Source organism: Atractosteus spatula, chromosome 1 (genome assembly GCF_055471065.1).
Source record: "Atractosteus spatula isolate fAtrSpa1 chromosome 1, fAtrSpa1.hap1, whole genome shotgun sequence".
NCBI lineage: Eukaryota > Metazoa > Chordata > Actinopteri > Semionotiformes > Lepisosteidae > Atractosteus > Atractosteus spatula.
In genome coordinates this window covers 10,224,296-10,241,566 of record NC_142706.1, presented here as the reverse complement: position 1 = coordinate 10,241,566, position 17,271 = coordinate 10,224,296, and the positions used below count along the sequence as shown (strand labels likewise).

The 17,271-nt window shown below is 37.8% G+C and overlaps 1 protein-coding gene across 3 annotated transcripts in view; it reads left to right on the top strand.

The window, feature by feature from the left end:
* Positions 1–14,610, top strand: part of LOC148840581 (ankyrin-2-like) — an 87,358-nt gene extending 72,748 nt beyond the window's left edge. For all 3 annotated transcript variants that reach the window (XM_088939441.1, XM_088939360.1, XM_088939520.1), the window contains 8 exons: positions 168–453; positions 1,096–3,361; positions 4,985–5,077; positions 5,903–5,986; positions 7,001–7,165; positions 9,002–9,184; positions 9,345–9,436; positions 12,043–14,610. In XM_088939441.1, the coding sequence (XP_088795567.1) occupies positions 168–453; positions 1,096–3,361; positions 4,985–5,077; positions 5,903–5,986; positions 7,001–7,165; positions 9,002–9,184; positions 9,345–9,436; positions 12,043–12,214 (3,341 nt within the window). In that variant the 3' untranslated portion in view covers positions 12,215–14,610. The remainder of the gene's footprint in view (positions 1–167; positions 454–1,095; positions 3,362–4,984; positions 5,078–5,902; positions 5,987–7,000; positions 7,166–9,001; positions 9,185–9,344; positions 9,437–12,042) is intronic.
* The last annotated feature ends 2,661 nt before the right edge of the window (positions 14,611–17,271 follow it).

The following is a 17,271-nucleotide window of genomic DNA, read 5'->3' as shown; positions in this document are numbered from 1 at the left end:
TGGCACTTTCACATAACCAGAAATTGTTACACTTTCTAATCGTACTGTTTGTTTTTTTTTTAGTTTTAACCAATTTCTAATTTCAGGGGTGGAATTTTAAAATGTGTTTTTAAAATAAAGCACATTACAGCATGACCACACCTAATTGTTTCTGTGTTTGTGTATAGGATTCTCTGCACTTCATGAAGACATCGACAGCCCCAGGACTGTGCGTCGTGCTGAGAGCACACCTAGTAAGAAACAGCCACCTGCAGGCCAGCAGCCCCCTGTCGTGTCTGAAGAAGACATATCCGTTAGCTTCTCCTCAGTACATGAAAGCACTCCAAAGGGGGATGCAGACACTACAGTTGCCGATCTCTGGAGACAAGCGCAGAAAGATAAGATGCAAGCTGACATGCACAGAGAATCAGAGCTGCCATTTGAAACACTGTCCCTTGGTCCTAAACAACATTGGTAAGTGTTTCAACTCAGATGTGTTTGTCTTATGACTTTAGATATCACACTGCATGACTGCAGCCATGCAACCTGTCTTCATTAGATGTATGTCAGTGAGATCTTCCTAACCTTAAGAGCTAACAATATTGTTATAAAGGCATTCAATGAAAATAATTGGTATTCACATTCTTATTCAATGTCTTTTCTTTGTGTGAATAACAAAAAAGCAATGAAACATGGGTTCGGGTTTGAGATGTAATAATAATAATAATAATAATAATAATTCCATGGTTTTGCTGGACTTGCATAAGCCACTGAGGTATCCTTGTGTTCTCTGTGTATGTGTACAGTCAGATAGTAATTCCATCACTGTGAGCTTGGGTGCTTAGCTTTAGCCATTTGAAATTGGACCTTTGAAATAGATGGTGATAGTGGTATGTTTTACAAACAGTTAGGATGATAGAGTTGTCAGTGTGCTCCTCGTTAAAGACTTGCAGGACTCTCTGAAAGAGACTCTCACAATAGTAATATACAGTATAGTAATAATTGATCCTATAGTTTTGATACAGGTTTCAAAGCTGTACAAAGCATGAAATGTATAATTTATTATTTAAAAAGTTTTCATCTGAAAGCATTTTAAATTATTTTTTTTTTTATCAGTGCTGTGGACCAAGAAGCAGAAGTCACAACCCAGCTGGCATTTGAAAAGGAAAGCACAGAGTCAACACTTGCAAACTACATGAGAGACTCTGGTGAACAAGTAAGTCCTCCAGTCCATGAGCACCAAGCATTCACTCCTGAGCTGGCAGCTCAGGCCTCAGTGGCCATGCCAGCTCTCGCAGAATACACAGACGAAAGCTTTGCAAACAGACGAGCCCCCGCTGAAGCCACAGGGAACACAGCTGAGTACTGGCTAACATCCTCCGAATTCAAGATGTCCTCATCAGACAGCAGACAAATGAACCCTGAAATGAGTCCCATATCATCTGTATTCATCAAGACCATCCATAGTCCCAATCAGTTATCAAGTGAATCTGTCAGACCTACAGATGAATTCAATCGGGTATCACCTGAATGCATCCAGCCTTTCCACGAATGCAAATCAGTATCTCCAGAATTCAGCTATACTTCCACTGAAATTAAAACAATGTCCCTGAAAAGCAGCCCTGACGTCAGCCCCAAATCTACTGAATTTAACAAAGATTCTCCTGAGAGCAATCAGTTGTCAACTGAATCAATCAGAATCGCCCCTACATATAATCAAATGTCATCTGAAGTCAATAAATCTACTCTCGAATTTAGTCAGATATCGCCTGAATCACTCAAAAGTACCTTTAAATTCAGTCCTACATCACCTACCCCTGAATACCAACAAACATCCATAGGAGTGAGCAAAAACACCAATGAAATCAGTGAGATATCACACAAATTTAACAAAACATACCCTGACTTCAAACAGATATCTCCTATACTTCTAAATACATGTGAGATTAGTGATTCAGCACATGATAGCAACAAAACTAAATTTGGATTTGATGTTATTTCACTTGAATCCGACAGAAATTTTCCTGATGTAAAATTAATTTCACAAGAAACACACAAACCTAATATAGTTTGCACTGCAATATCAGAAGGTGATAGAGGTTCTACCAGTCATACCAAAACAAACAGTGACATTTCTCCAGAAATTATAAAAACGTCCCCTGAATACAGTCAGGGATCACCTGACTCGAACAAAATATCTTTTAAACTGAGTCTAATATCACCTGAAACAGAATCTAACAGAACACAATATGAATTACATCAGATATCACCCGATTTCCAAACAACAGTATATGAATTGGACGGAATATCACCTGTACCAAACAATACATCCTCTGAAAGCTATCAAGTATCACCAAAACTAAATGAAACAGCCAGTAATGTCAGTCAAACATTACTTGAGTTAGACATACCTAACACTGACTCCTATCAAGTTACACCCGAATCCATTGTGCTAAGCACTCATAATTACAACCAGATATTACCTGAATCAACTAAACCAATAACTGAATACTGGTCAATGCAACCAGACATAAAACACAACATCTCTGAATTCAGTCAAATACCACCTGAAATCAGGAAATCTCCATCTGAATTCTGTCAAATATTGCCTGAATCCAACCAGACTACCTCTGAATGTGGAGCAAAAGCATCAGGGTTCAGTGTCACCCCTGAGAGCAGTCGTGTTACCTCCGATGTCCATGATTACCCTGAGCTGAAGGAACTTATCTTTGACTTCATGGAACCAGAGCCTGACAGCAAAGAACTAGCTATTGATTTTAAGGAACTCCCTGCTGATTATGCAGAACCTGTCTGTGATTACAGAGACATTATTCCTGAATACATGAAGCCTGTTGCTATCATGAGAGACACTTCATCTACTCATAAAACAGTTGTCCCTAATATGAGTAAGTTATATATCTCTGAATGTATAGAGTCAGTCCCAGATGACAGTTATGCAACTCCTATTTATACAGACGTTTCTCAGACATACAACATCGCTGACCCTGAATACACTGAGCCTTGCGTGCAGTACAGGAAAGGCTACAGTGAATATGCCCAACCACCCCAAGAAAGCCAAGAAAGTGTAGCTGAGGCTACCTGCAATTCCAAGCAGCCTTTTACATGCCAGAGTGAGGCTACCTTTGTACATCCTGAAGCTGAACCAGTATACACAGTACCTGCTAGTTTGTATAAAGAGGAGACCTTTAGGAAGATGACCCCAGGAAGTGAAGAGTATGAAGTGACCCCTATTGTGCATGAGCCAGAGGAGGTCCAGACCAGACCACCCACAGCAGTATCCCCCAAAGCAAGTGGCCTAACTATTATTGAAGAGCATCCTGAAAAAGTGACCAAATACCTTGATGATGATGCCCTAGAGAGGGTAAGGACTTGAGCATGGCCTTGAGCTTGTATTCAGCTTGTTATACTGCGAACACGAGGCTATGCAGTAGCAATTGATTAAAAGGGATTCACATGCAGACCATTAACATTGTGGCATTCCAAATGTTTACTAACAATGTGGATTTTAAAATTGTTTTGCACAGGCATGACCCATATGAATGTTACTAACAGATTAAAATGATTTACCATTTGAAGTGGGTAACATGTAAGAACTTGGACGTTTGCATTAAAATCCTTTTTTTCAATTCTTATTTCCTTCTCCCCTAATGTATGCCATAGATACTGATACTATATGCAGTGCTTTTACCTACAGTTAAGTCACATGAGCTAAGAAGTTGTTCTATTTATTTACAGGTTTTGCAGAAATTGATATATTATTTTTGTATTAATTCAGCTTAAATTAAAAGTATTTTAATGCTAAAATAGAACCATAGTTTTTCTATTTAATATACCTTGTAACATAATTGCAGTTTTGCTGTGATTAAATCTTTTCCTTGCTCAGATTGTGAAATGCATTTATAACAGAAATATCTAATGTACTGTAATGAGCTTGTATAAAAAAATATAAAATATAAACATACAGGATCTTTGAAAAGCATGTAAACTGTTAAAACAGCAACAGCTATTGGGCACTTTTAGAGGACCATTCTCTGACAGTTTTTAGATGACTTTGGAGCTAAACATCAGATTGTCCAGAGTTTAATCTTCACAATTCTCAAGAGACATGGCTCGGTAATCTGTAGATTATGATGTGGAGTGTGGTAATAAAGATTTTTGAAAGTCCTAGAGAAATGATAGGATCTTCCCCTTCAAAGACTCATATGTCAACTGCATGATCTTACAGTCTGTTGTATTTCATCCAATCTTTAAAAGTAATGGTACATTTTTTAAATAGAAATTTCAGTTAGGATATATTTTTCTGTCAGTGTCTTTGCAGAACTGTAACATTTGCATGAATGGCTTTCTTTAAACCTCACGTGTCAAACTTTATGTTCACATTACACTAGATATAATATTTTTATCTTCTGCAAAAAGTTATCTTTGTAAAGGTTTGCTTCCCACGCTTAGTTAACAGTATGTACTTTCCATGGATTTGCTTTGTGGTGAAATGATACAATTCTCGTTTTCTGCTTTCTTATTTTTTTAACTGTGTAACAGTTTATTTCAGTTCTCACAAGCCAATATAAATGTTTATCTGTAATCATTCACTGACAGTAAATTATATACTTCTATATAACTTTAATTGAGTTTATAATCAGAAAATTTAGTCATGTTTAAAAAATAAGCATGGAGAAAATAAATTGTGTTTTTTATTCTTGTACGAATCAGGTTTGGGATTCTTGTGTTTAATAAACTTCATCCTTCATGATGCAGCAGAGATTAATAACACATCAGATTATGTCCAAATGAAAGTGCACAATAACCTTACCAATGAATAATCACAAAAACCTTACAATTTAGTACAATCAGAAATAAAATACTAACAAAGAAACAATGATAAAATGTTTAATTCTGCTCTATGCCTAAAATGACCTGATATTAACAAAATAATAATTTCATGTAAGCCATGTCCAACCCACTATGCCTCTCTGCTATCAATCAGGAGATAGCAGAGGAACTAGGTTTGCTGGAGGATAGTTCAGATGAAGAAGAGATGGTAACGACCAGGGTTGTCCGGCGCAGAGTTATAATTCAGGTACTGAGTGGCAATGAAGAGCATGTGCATTTGCCCTGGAAAGAGTTACTGTAAGGGTGTTGGGCATCACTAGAGTCCATGCTGTGATGCTGAACATGTGGCTGTTTGCTTAGTAGTGCGATGGGCATGTGTTGCTTTATAGACCAACATGAGACTCCCCCTCTACTTCCCTTGTCCCCTCCGACGCTTGCTTATGAAGCAGTACAGTAGTTTGCACTATACTGCTTTGTACTCCGACGGCCTTAATCCTGTTATAGTGACAATCTCTTTAATTTCAAACCGGTATTTTTTAATTGTATGTTGCATCATTTTGGCGGTGTGGAGGTAAATACTTGAAAACCTTTTGATGTGGATGAAAGATAATAAAGGGTAATATCTTAGTGTGCTCGAAAAAAGCTGGAAAATGAACACAGGTGGTGACGAGAGGTCTTATTCCCTCTCAGAATTCCCACAAAAAGCTGGGCATACATTTTTCATGCAATGTTCTTGTCATTATTATTAGAAATGCAGTCCAATACATGAAGCCTGTTGCTATCATGAGAGACACTTCGCCTGCTCATAAAACAGTTGTCCCTAATATGAGTAAGCTAATATTCAGTGAAGTCCTTTAACCTATTGGTCATCTGTAGGTACCGAATACAGGGACTTTAAAAATGACCCAGAAGGAAAGATCTCAGCTTTTTAAGGATTTTAGTGTGAATAGTAATATAGAATATGTTTTCTTTTTTAAGAGATCTGTTTTTTTTTTAGCATGGGGCTATGGACAAATGCAGTGATTAGTTTTTTGCACACTAATTTTTCATTTTCACTTTTCGTGTTATTTAGGCTGATGAGATGCCAGACATTCCACCCGAGTCAGTGACAGAAGAGCAGTACACAGATGAGCACGGCCACATCGTTGTGAAGAAGGTACTGTACCTGACCAAATCATTTTCATACAAAGTCCACTCACCATATTTGTATTCGCACAACCCAAGAGAAGAATAGATGTACTGCATGTTTCAACACCTTGAACATAATGGGGGCAATAATGAAGTTAATGGCATGTTAAAATCCATTTTTGCAGGGCATTATAGTACATTATGCTTAATATGGATGTCTATCAATTAATGGTTTGCAACTGCAGATGTTTTATTTAAGAGACTGTGATAAAAACTTAAATTTCTTAACTTTCTTAACCAGTTTTATTGATCCCATGGAAGGCATGCACACTGTAAAGGGACAAGGAATCAGGTTTTCTCCATGTTTATTTTTCTTTTAAAATATAAAATATGGGCAAAACCCTTTCTTATCCATTTATAACATGGTGCCAAAATTATACACTATATTCTAAATGATGCCTTACAAGTGCATTATTCAGATTTAACATAACATCCTTTGATTTGAATTCTACACTTTTAGTTATCCCCACCTTTTGTTTGCCTTTTTTATTGCTTCATCAAATTGTCTTGTCATCTGCCAGATGTTTGCCTTGAATAGTTTACATCATTTGAATTTCATTTGCTGCTTCTATGGAGTTTGCCGATTTTCTCAGTACAATCTGCAAATATAGCTAACTACTGTATACCAAAATCTAGATTATAAAATTACAAATAGGAAGAGCAGTGGTGCTACTACAGATCCCTGTGGTACTTCACTATTTACAGTAAATGACCCCAACTTGAGTATTCACTCTGTATCTGTATTCTCTGTCTCAATCTAAACACATGTAATTTTCAGAATGACTGCCCTCTGTAACTTGAGCATCAATATTCTACGAGAAACTTTATCAAAAATCTGAACTACACTTTCAGAATCTGTATACACTATTTCATATGCTCTTTGGATATCCATTTCTGTCATCAATTGTTCAAAAAACTCTTACAGTGCAAGAGGACAGAATTTGACCATGTCCTTTGTTTCCTTTTTGTTTTTCCCCTACAGATCACCAGGAAAATAATTCGGAAGTTCGTGTCCCCGGATGGCACAGAGAAAGAGGAGGTGGTAGTGCAGGGACTGCAGCAGGACCCAGTGATTGCTGAGGAAGGTGATGGCTACTCCAAGGTGCTGAAGAGAACAGTGCTGAAGAGTGAAAGTGACCAGACAGAGGTCAGTGGATCTCCAGTCTGCCATTTCTAGTCTGCTAGTCATCTATTACAGTGTGGCTTGGCAGCAGCTTGTTTTCGGCTCAAAAGGCATTATAGGGGGTGACCAGGTCAACCCAGTCCATTATTAAAGGTGAGTACAGCTCGCCTTTATTGTAGACATTTTTACAGAAAGGCTGGAAGTATTGCTAAGGATAACAATCATGCTGGATTCTCGTTTTTCTCTCAATCTCCCCTTCCCTCTGGTAAGCATTATACATGTAGGAGCACAAAGGCAAGTAGGCAAGATTCTGAGACCGTTTCTTTCCGACAAGCTGTCAAATTGCTGAACTCTATCCCTACCACTGACTCACACCGATGTTTTTGTTTCTCTTCTCACACTGCTTGTCTGGCTTGTTTTTGAGTTGTGTGTTATTTAACTTGCTGTTGCTGTAGTTGTTCTGTGTTTATGTTTTGGGGTGTCCTTCATGTCTTTGTATCAGAGCATACAGTACTGTACATGCAAATAAGCATTTCATTGCACTTGTGCTGAACTGAACTTTTAACATTTTCTGCAAACTGTTAAATCAAAGCATGAATAGAAAGAAAAGGTCGCACATCAAAATCTACGTATCTGATATAATGAACTAGTGTGACAGATGGTGTATGTACAGTAAGCTTCTAAAAGAGGATAAGAAGATAACTGCAAGCTTCTTTTTTTTGTTTACAACAGGCACATCTTCCACTTTGTTGTTATCTCAAATATATTACTCGGAAAAAAAAAGACATAATGATGTATGTTTGCCTACAGTAAATTATCTTCTGATCTTGATTGTCAGTTCCATTGATAGCCTCAAAGAATCTTTTTGCTAGAAGAAGTGAGAGCGAGAGCTTGGTATGTTGCATGGACAGTATATGCAACTAAAATTCCTATTCAGATTGTATACTAATCATGCTTCAAAATCCTATGTAACAGGAGTAGGTACAGTCCATTTTTGCACATACATCATAAATATTTAACTGCACATTAACATTAGACTCCTTTTTGATTTTTTTAACACTGTGAATGTGAATGAAAGTGGGCTTAAATGCACAAAGGGGGCTACAGGGACAGCAGGAGTAGTGAGGTGTTATGCATGAGGTGGCATCTTAATAATAAACTGAATTTTGTTAATTGAATTAATATTTTCCAAGGCAGCACCTTTGGGGCCTAAGCAGAAACAAATGTGCAGTTTGGCTACATGTATTTTCATACATACACTCTAATTATTCACACATCTATTTTGCCCCACATTCAACTACATAATAATAATAATAAGAAGAATTAATTCCTTACACTTATATAGCACTTTTCCCACCCACCTGGATGATGTGACGGCAGCAATAGTGCACCAGTAAACTCAGCACATCGACTATCATTGGGGAGGAGAACAGAGTGATGAAGCCGGTTAATAGATGGGGATTATTAGGAGGCCATGATTAGTAAAGCCAATGGGAAATTTGGCCAGGTAACATCCCTACTCTTTTAGAGAAACAGCCTGGGATTTTTAATGACTACAGAGAGTCAGGGCCTCAGCACCTTTTTACAGTATAACGTCCATGTCACTATACTGGGGCATTAGGACCCACACTGACTGTGGGGTGAGCGCCCCCTACTGGTCCCATTAACACCTCTTCCAGCAGCAACCTCAGCTTTCCCAGGAGGTCTCTCATCCAGGTACTGACCAGGCTCACACCTGCTGAGCTTCAGTGGGTTGTCGTTCTGAGCTGCAGGGTGATATGACTGCTGGCAATATTTATATCGCCAAACCTATTTATATCGCATAATGTACATTGTGTGACTGTCTTGGTCGTCCACCAGGTGACCTTCTCTGACCCTGCAGCAGAGGGCAGCTCTTCGGGGTTCCAGGTGGAGCCCACTCATGGCCGAAAGGTCAGCAAGGTCATCAAGACCACAGTTGTCCAGGGAGAGAGGATGGAAAAGCACCTTGGGGACCCCTCACTAGCTACTGGTCTTCCAACGGCTGAAGATGACTTCCAGCAGGTCAGCCCTTTTCAGGTTTCAGTCTGCGCTGCGTAGACAACATTAAACAGGCTCTATATTAAAAACAACAGTATAATGTAGTCTTTTCTTTCTGGGTGGAGGCACAATGAAAGGTGATATTTCTGTGTATGAACTCCTTTCCCTTTCTTGTTATATTCAGGCCTTGAGTTATGCAGGGGGCTTTGGAAAAATTCACCTTCCACATTTAGTTGAGCAGGAGATTGTGAAGGAGGATGGATCAGTGATCAAAAGGTTTGGAATGGCATGAAACGGCTGTTGTCCAAAACCCTGAGATTAACAATGGCTGAGAATCCCCGTGGAGCAAATTGCGTGATTTAGAAGCACTGTAGTTTTCCTTCTAACAAACTCTCTCATGAGTAGTTTTGCCCATAATAATCATAATCAAGGAGAGGGTAATGGCGTATGTATTGTTTCACTTCCCTCCTTTTTCAGCTGTAATTTCTCAACCCTGGGTTTTATAAAAGGATCATTTGAATCTGATTTCATATTTATATGTACATCTGGATGACATAACTCAAATCATAACATATACCAAGTTCTTTCATATTTGGAAGTTTAAAAATGAGTAAACTCAGGAATTTATCTTTACAGATTTAAGAGGAGAAGTGGAACAGCACATTTCTTCCACACCAAGAAGCTTGCATGGTTTTTTTAACGAGTTATTGTGATACAGTGTATTTAGTCAAAATTAGGAACAATTATCATTGTCTTGAAGTAAACGATTGTCCTTTGCTCTTACCTGCTTCTATTTTAGTCCAAACTACAGTATAAATACAGATGTGGTGCTTTACCCACAGTCAGTTAATGACCCAGTAGTCCATTATTTATAATAATAACATTATCTTAAAATGTCTTCTAACCTTTAGAATATCAGTGATTTCTGTCACACTCACTAAGTTTTAAAGTATAATGCCTTCCATTTGGTAGAATATCAAATTCCTGCAGGATGGATTTCACCTCATTTCTGACATTTAGAAAAGTCTTCAGACAGACTAATAATTGCGTCAGCTATAAGTGTTCTTTTTTACTAATGACATTTTCACCCCGTATTTATACATTTCATCTTCTGTTTTGGTTTCCCAACAAACGGTTCTCAAATGTTATTGTAGAAGTTAGATAACTAGATTTAATTACATTTAAAAACCAAAGCAAAGGTTTCAAGAAATATTTTACACAAATTTTAAACTCTTAAGAAAAAATTAAAATATAGATGTGAATCACATGATATGACAGTGTATGAATCAATATCCAATATGTAATATGTGAATTTCATATTGTGTACTTTATTAAAGACAATGAAATGTTAAAAGGTTTAAAAAGGGATTTAGGAATCCAGGTCTTGGGTTACCAGGTGTTTCAGTGAGTTAAACTCCTTCGCCTAATTTGCAGAATCAGTCACAAAGCCTGGATGCTCAAACTGGCCTTCAGACTTTGTGATACCCTGGCCACTGTGAATTAGAGTTTCCAGTGGCTTGTTAAGCACTGGAATGGGGTGGCTTGTTAAGCACATAATAAGGAGTGATGTCCTTGTGACGTCTCTTAATCTCTTCTGTCTCCATTCTTTTTCGCAGTAAGAAAACAAGAGACCAACCTCACACAATAAAAAACAGCATCAAAATGCTAGCTGCTGGAGAGGTTAAAGCAAAGAGCCTGTTACCATGAGTGTTTTGATTCAGCTCCCAGCTCTGTCATTAAAACTGTGTTGCCCTGAGCACACAGTTCCTTATGCTCTATCCTTTGGATGAGAAATAGAATTAAGTTTCTGCTATCTATCTCTAGTCACCGTAAGGTTCATAGATCAATATGACTGCTATCACTAAGCACAGAACTTCATAATTTTCACCTCAAATACATGATTTTGTTTTCATAGAAATGTTTGATAAGAACTGTGCATTTTAACACAATATACAATAGTGTGATGTTGACAGAACATTGCAAGCACTGTTCTACTGTACATACTGTACCTGTACTGTATTGTTGGTTTATAGTTATAAAGTACTATTTATCTTGTTTCTTTAAAACTGTACATTGAATTGCTTATAAACAGCAGGTCATAAGATATAATTACTGGATTTTGTTATTTCATAATTCACAAATATGCAAAGGAGCCTTTCTCCAGACATCTTGAAACGTCTTGTAAAGGCAAGGGAACCTGCCTTGTAACAGGTCACTGCTGTCCTTCAGTTGTTATGCAACGGTTGAATATCAGAAGACTATATGTGTTGAATTATGGTACTCTTAGTTTTTAGAAACGGACACAAATCTGTATGCAACAGAGGAGTTGTCATTCTTCAGATTATGGTCAGTTTAGGGACAGATTTGGAGGGGTCTGGTGTAGCTGGCTTCAGATATTTACTCACGGAGGTGGTGCCGAAGTGAAAGCTGAAAGTGTGGTTTTTGCCCCATTAACTAGGGGTTTACTAAATACTGTTATGCTAAGTAAAAAAAACATGGTTTGCTATCTTAATGAAGATGTTTAGCTCCACCAGCGAGCTAGCACAGTAAATCCCAGAAGATCACGTTCATCACATGGTTGAAGATCTGATGGTAATGGGGGTAATTGATCTGAGCTCAAATGTGTATTATTATTATTCCTAGCTGATTTGTCTTCATGCCAGGCTCCCCATGTGGGTAACAGTTTCTCCTGCGCTGTGCCCTGTGGACTCACGCTTGGCCTGTGTCCCCATCACCACAGAGTGGTGGTTCCTTTAGCTGGTTCACTCTGTGCCTGGGGGAGGCGGGGGGGGGGGTTGCGAATGAACTGTCGAAGCCCTGTAGCTCCCAGCTCCCGCGTCGTGTTTTTCACGGTTGTCTTCTCTGCCGGCTCCTCTCTTAAGGTCAACGATGCATAAAGCCTGCTGTCAGAAGAGGACTGTGGTAAGGGACGCGGAGGGGAAGCGTGTGCACGTGGAGCAGCTCGAAGACACTCCCGCGGCGCTGCGGCGCGATGACCTCCAGCACGACCTGCACCAGCTCCTCAGCCGCTTCTGCACCGACGAGGCCGAGTGACACAGCCAGCAGCCGCCCCCGGTTCCCATTTCAGCCCCTCGCGCCCATCCTGCTTGACGCACCCGGTTTGTTCTCGCGCACCTACGCTTTACCTAAAGACGCTGGATTCTTTTCAGCGGTGAATTGGAACAGAGCAGTTTTTGTTTCGTTTTGTTTTGTTTTTTCCCAATTTTCCTCGATTTTCTTTCCCGTTTTCTAATTTTGTGACCAAAGATAGCATCCTGTGATGTTGAGTTACGTAAAAAAAAAGAATTAGATCTTTTTTTTGTTGTTGCTTTTTTCGCTGCTGTGTTAGAGAATGACTTGCCATTGGGAGGGCAAACTACAATGTCTGCTTCATCCACAGACCTCTTCAGAAGGGAAGGACGCTTTTGAACATTTGTATATATACTGTAGGTTAAGTGCTTGGACTTGGATGGTTTGTTACACTGCCTATCATAACTGCACACAAACACAAAAATCACTGATCACAACATCTATTTTTCCTAGGGTATCGTTTAACAAAGTAATACCTGATATCACTATATTAATCAGCTGCGTGTACAGGCCCATTACAAAGCACTTATACCATGTGATCGCTGCTGGAGTGTTTTGTCTTTGTATGTCTATAATTGGGAGGGGAAGGGTGACTTGTAGGTGATTTTAACAACAACAAAAATAACTATCACTAAACTGCAAGTTCTGGGGGAAGAAAGCGAATGAATGCTGTTGCCATCAGAACTGACCATGGCTCGAAACAGTCCCGTGAACATTCAGAACTGCATAAGTGAGCTAACTTCTGTGTTGCACCAGTAATCTTTTACAAGCTAGAACTGCAGAAGGCTCCGATATAGCCCAGTATTTTCCGCCTAAAGCTTTGCAACCACTTTCTTTCGGTCAGCTTTGTCCGTCTCATCCTGTGTGTGGTGTGGTTCCTTTTCCCTCCTCTTCACTGCACTCTAGTAAACCTGGGAATGAGGTGAGGCACTCTATGTGTGTGAAATTACTGTAACGTCTGCATTCAACTATTTATCAGGGTTGTCCTGTTTGTATGTGTGTGTGTGGTGGACATGACTGCTGTAACCATGTTTTTACTAAATAACTTCCGTACCAAGAGGTTCCACAATAGGACAATGTTTTTCTAATACAAATGGGTACGATGGGGGGCATAGACGTGAAGGCCCACAAAAAAGAGGTGCGAGATCTCAAGGGATTTGATAACAATCAACGTCATCATTGATCAGGGGGTTTGAGGAGTTTGTTTTCTTTCAGAGATATGAATTAGCCCTTCTACTGACTCACTGTTACAGGGAAAATTGTGGTGAGTTTATTGATGTTTAAAAAACAGGTATTTTATGACATAGTAGTTGTTCAATATTGTTTTTACACTCTGGGCTTAGAATGGAAGGCATATCATCAGAAAAAGGTATAATTGTTATATTTATTTACATGAATCCCCACTTTATTGGAGCCATGTTTAGTGAATGAGCTAACAAAACTGGTCTTATTTTGTAGTCTATAAGTAACAAAATATGCTACAGGCCATTTTAATATGTTGTTATTTTTGTGAAAGTGTGCTAGGGTTAAAGAGTCCTTCAACTCTATAGAAATGAGGGTTTATCTTAGCACAGCTAATAAGTTACTGAATTTAAGATGTATTCCTATAAAATTACATTTCACATGTTATTTAATTCCAAATTTGGTTTAATAGAATTTCAAAGACAAAAGAAGAGTGGTTTTATGGATCATAAACATTATTTTAGGCTGGCCTAATTTTAGACATTTAAAGTTGTTAAAAAAATCTTTATTATTATTCCAAAACCACTTCCATCAAGAAGAGTTCAATACCATTTTGTCCACGAGCACATTTCCAAAAAGACAAGTAAGTAAAATACCATACTGTATATCAACTTTAAAGGCACAAAATATTGTTCCATAATTCTCTCAATATGAATGTATTTTCTAGTCAACTTTAATTTTCTGTGGGTTTCTTCACTTATGAAATATTAAAAAAAACAGAGTGTAGATTGAATTTCTTTTTCCAAACTGAGTTGCTAGAATCATATGATACATTCTAAAAAAAATAGTATTTTTCCTAAGTGCTTAAACATACTTTTAATATTGTGCCGGAATATTATTCACAACCTCTATATAATTAATGTCTCTAGAATTTTGTGATATACAGTACTTGCTGGCTACTCAGAAAAAAAAGTTATTTCTGTTTCAAGTAATGCATTTTATGATGACAAGTATTCCCTTTTCATTATTTAGTCGGGCATCTTGGAATAAATTTGTTTCGTGGCATTTAATTCAAACAATAAGATAATTTAGTAAACACAGGTGGGTAGCTGCGTCAGCATGCCTAGGCTGCAAAGGAACAAGTAATAGGTTTATTCCATGCTTAAAAAAAGAAGAAAGAGAACACAACGTTTCGGCTGTGGAGCCTTCTTTAGGTGTCATTTAGTAAACACGTCAATTATTAATCTTTTATTATTTTTGGATTAATCTTTTTTTCTGTTTCTATGTGGGAAGTTCTGAATTTCCAACAGTGGTGCAATGGGTCTGGAAAAAAAAAAAGCTTTATCCCATACAAATAAATGTTTGCTTTCCTGCTTTATTGCAATCAAAGGTCATGAAACGACTGTTTCCACACTTTTTGTAGCATCTAAGTCACCATGTTCATGTGTGTGAGAGCTCACATTGTGCTGTTCATCAGACAGAGGTGCTAATCCCAATCTCCAAAACTAAAGAAGTGAACACTTCTTGACAGTGCGGGGCAAATTTGCATGTAATAACAGCCACGCAGAAATATTGCAGTTATGAGCCGAGTGTCGTATTTTTCCCTTTTATTAATGATGTCTTATGGATATGGATCTTATTGGTCTAGCAACCAGCCACATCTCTAAAATCAGTTAAATTATGGACTTCGGGAGAATGAATCACATAGGTCTTCTGTCTACAGTACAGTATATTGTATTATTACTTGACTACATGTCCAGTAATACAGATATACAGTAAAACTGGATGTTTGATGTGGTGGATCAGGTAATAAGTTAGTGGAGAAGAAATCAGCTTTCTATTTTATATATATTTTATTTCTGTAACTCACTAGAATGTTGGTTATGGTCTTGTTTATTTTTTTTAAAAAAAAACAAAACATTACCTCTTAATCTAAAATAATAATTAATGTTCATGTGATCCTCTTCTTGTTTTAACTAAGAATGCAAATGGTGTAATGGCTTTACAGTTCACGCATGCCATTTTTGTACCCAGCCAGTGGCAGGGACACATACTGTACAAATGAATTACACTGAAATCGTTTGATAAGATTAGTATTGTTAAATTGAAAGTAAAAAAAAAAATCCAAAGGGAACACTTTATACAACAACCGTGAAGTGGATTTGATTCTTAAATTCAACATGATTCCTACATTCCTAGGCCACTGAACCTCAGTTCATATGATGGTAAATGTATGCATAGGTTTCCAGTTCAATTGGAAATTTTCAAATATAAATTCAAATTTCATAATTTCAGAAGTCCATGTTAGATCAACGGGATAACTACTTTATTGCGTGGGAGAAAATTCATTTATTTGAAAGCTTTGACCTAAAATCTGTATATATTTCTTATTTTACCTTTGATCTTTCTATCAGGCTCTTTCATTATCTTCTGTACATCTAATAAGAAACAGTTTGAGAGTTTTTCAACTAAAGTTGTTAATTCTTTGAGAACTCACAGGATTGGAAAGCCCCCCAGAATATAATTTTCCTCTCCAGTATGTGATATCGATTTTCTTTTTAACTCAGAGTTCTAGGCTCAATTTTCTTCTAGCATCTACTAAAAAAGACACTTTTTCACACGTTCATTTTATTACGCAATAATGCATTTTCAAAGTACTGTACGTGTGACAAGAGCACTGTCCCTGCTGGGATCTGATCACGGCTGCTCACAGGCAACTCCAGCACCAGAGCCACTTTCCAGATGGCACTGAACTCTGCTATGCTAAAAGATCAGGACTCCTGCTATGGTTGAATTCAGCACTATACAGGATCCAAGGGGGTGATGTCACTGTCTGTAACAAGTTCAGTGTGCAAATGATCCCTGTACTATTACAATTGTTTTAACCCTGGAATTTGACATTACCAATTACATTATATATATACATAAATGGATATACTAGAAATGTAGTTACATCATGTGTAACAACATAATAATAGTTCTATATTACTAGTTTATAAGACTAACAGCACAACATGCAGTGAAACTGTGAAAAACATTTAGACTTTTTTCAGTACTTCTCAAACAATGCTACAAAATGTGCAGTGCTTGTTTTCTACATAGTGAGACAGACAGTGTTACATGATTCTTGCAATGCTTCATGTATGTACAGTAGCTGGAGAGATTAATTTTCACCTTGATTAGCTTCTGTACTGTAGTTGCTTTGTTATCCACATGCAATTTGTGCTTCTGCCAACAAAAGGGCTTATAGATTATTAAATGCTTTTGCTACTGTATGATGCTGTTTTAAAATTGTTGCTTTTGTTTCCTTCCTGAAACAGCAATCTCAGTATGCAATACAAATTTATCGATCACTGTCCAAATATAAAAAGTGTTCATGTCATGCTTAAGACAAGGCTGCACAGCTTTACTCTGAGTAGATAAATAAGGCATTAGATTCCTAAACCTGGCTCAAATAAAATTGGTACCCCACAGTAAACTAAGGTACTATATTGTAATGACTATTTTTATGTCATTAAAAAGTGTCACCTCTTGAAACATGCCTTGAATTCTAAGCCTGCTGTGTCGATACCGGTGCAGACTAGGTTTAGTTCCAACAAATCACAATGTTTTCTTAAGGTGTTTTAAGATTAATGCTGTTCTTAATTTGTAACCTCGTTACATGAATTCTTGTGCCCTTAGTGTCAAGCCAAGAATGTGGGCAAAATCAAATAAAAGAACTTCCTGTCTAATGTAAGGAGCTTCCCCTGAATTCAGGTACACTTCCATGTTTCAGTGCAGAACGCAACAGGCAACTGGGACAGTGACAATGCAGAATGAAGTCACCGACTTGGGTTAAA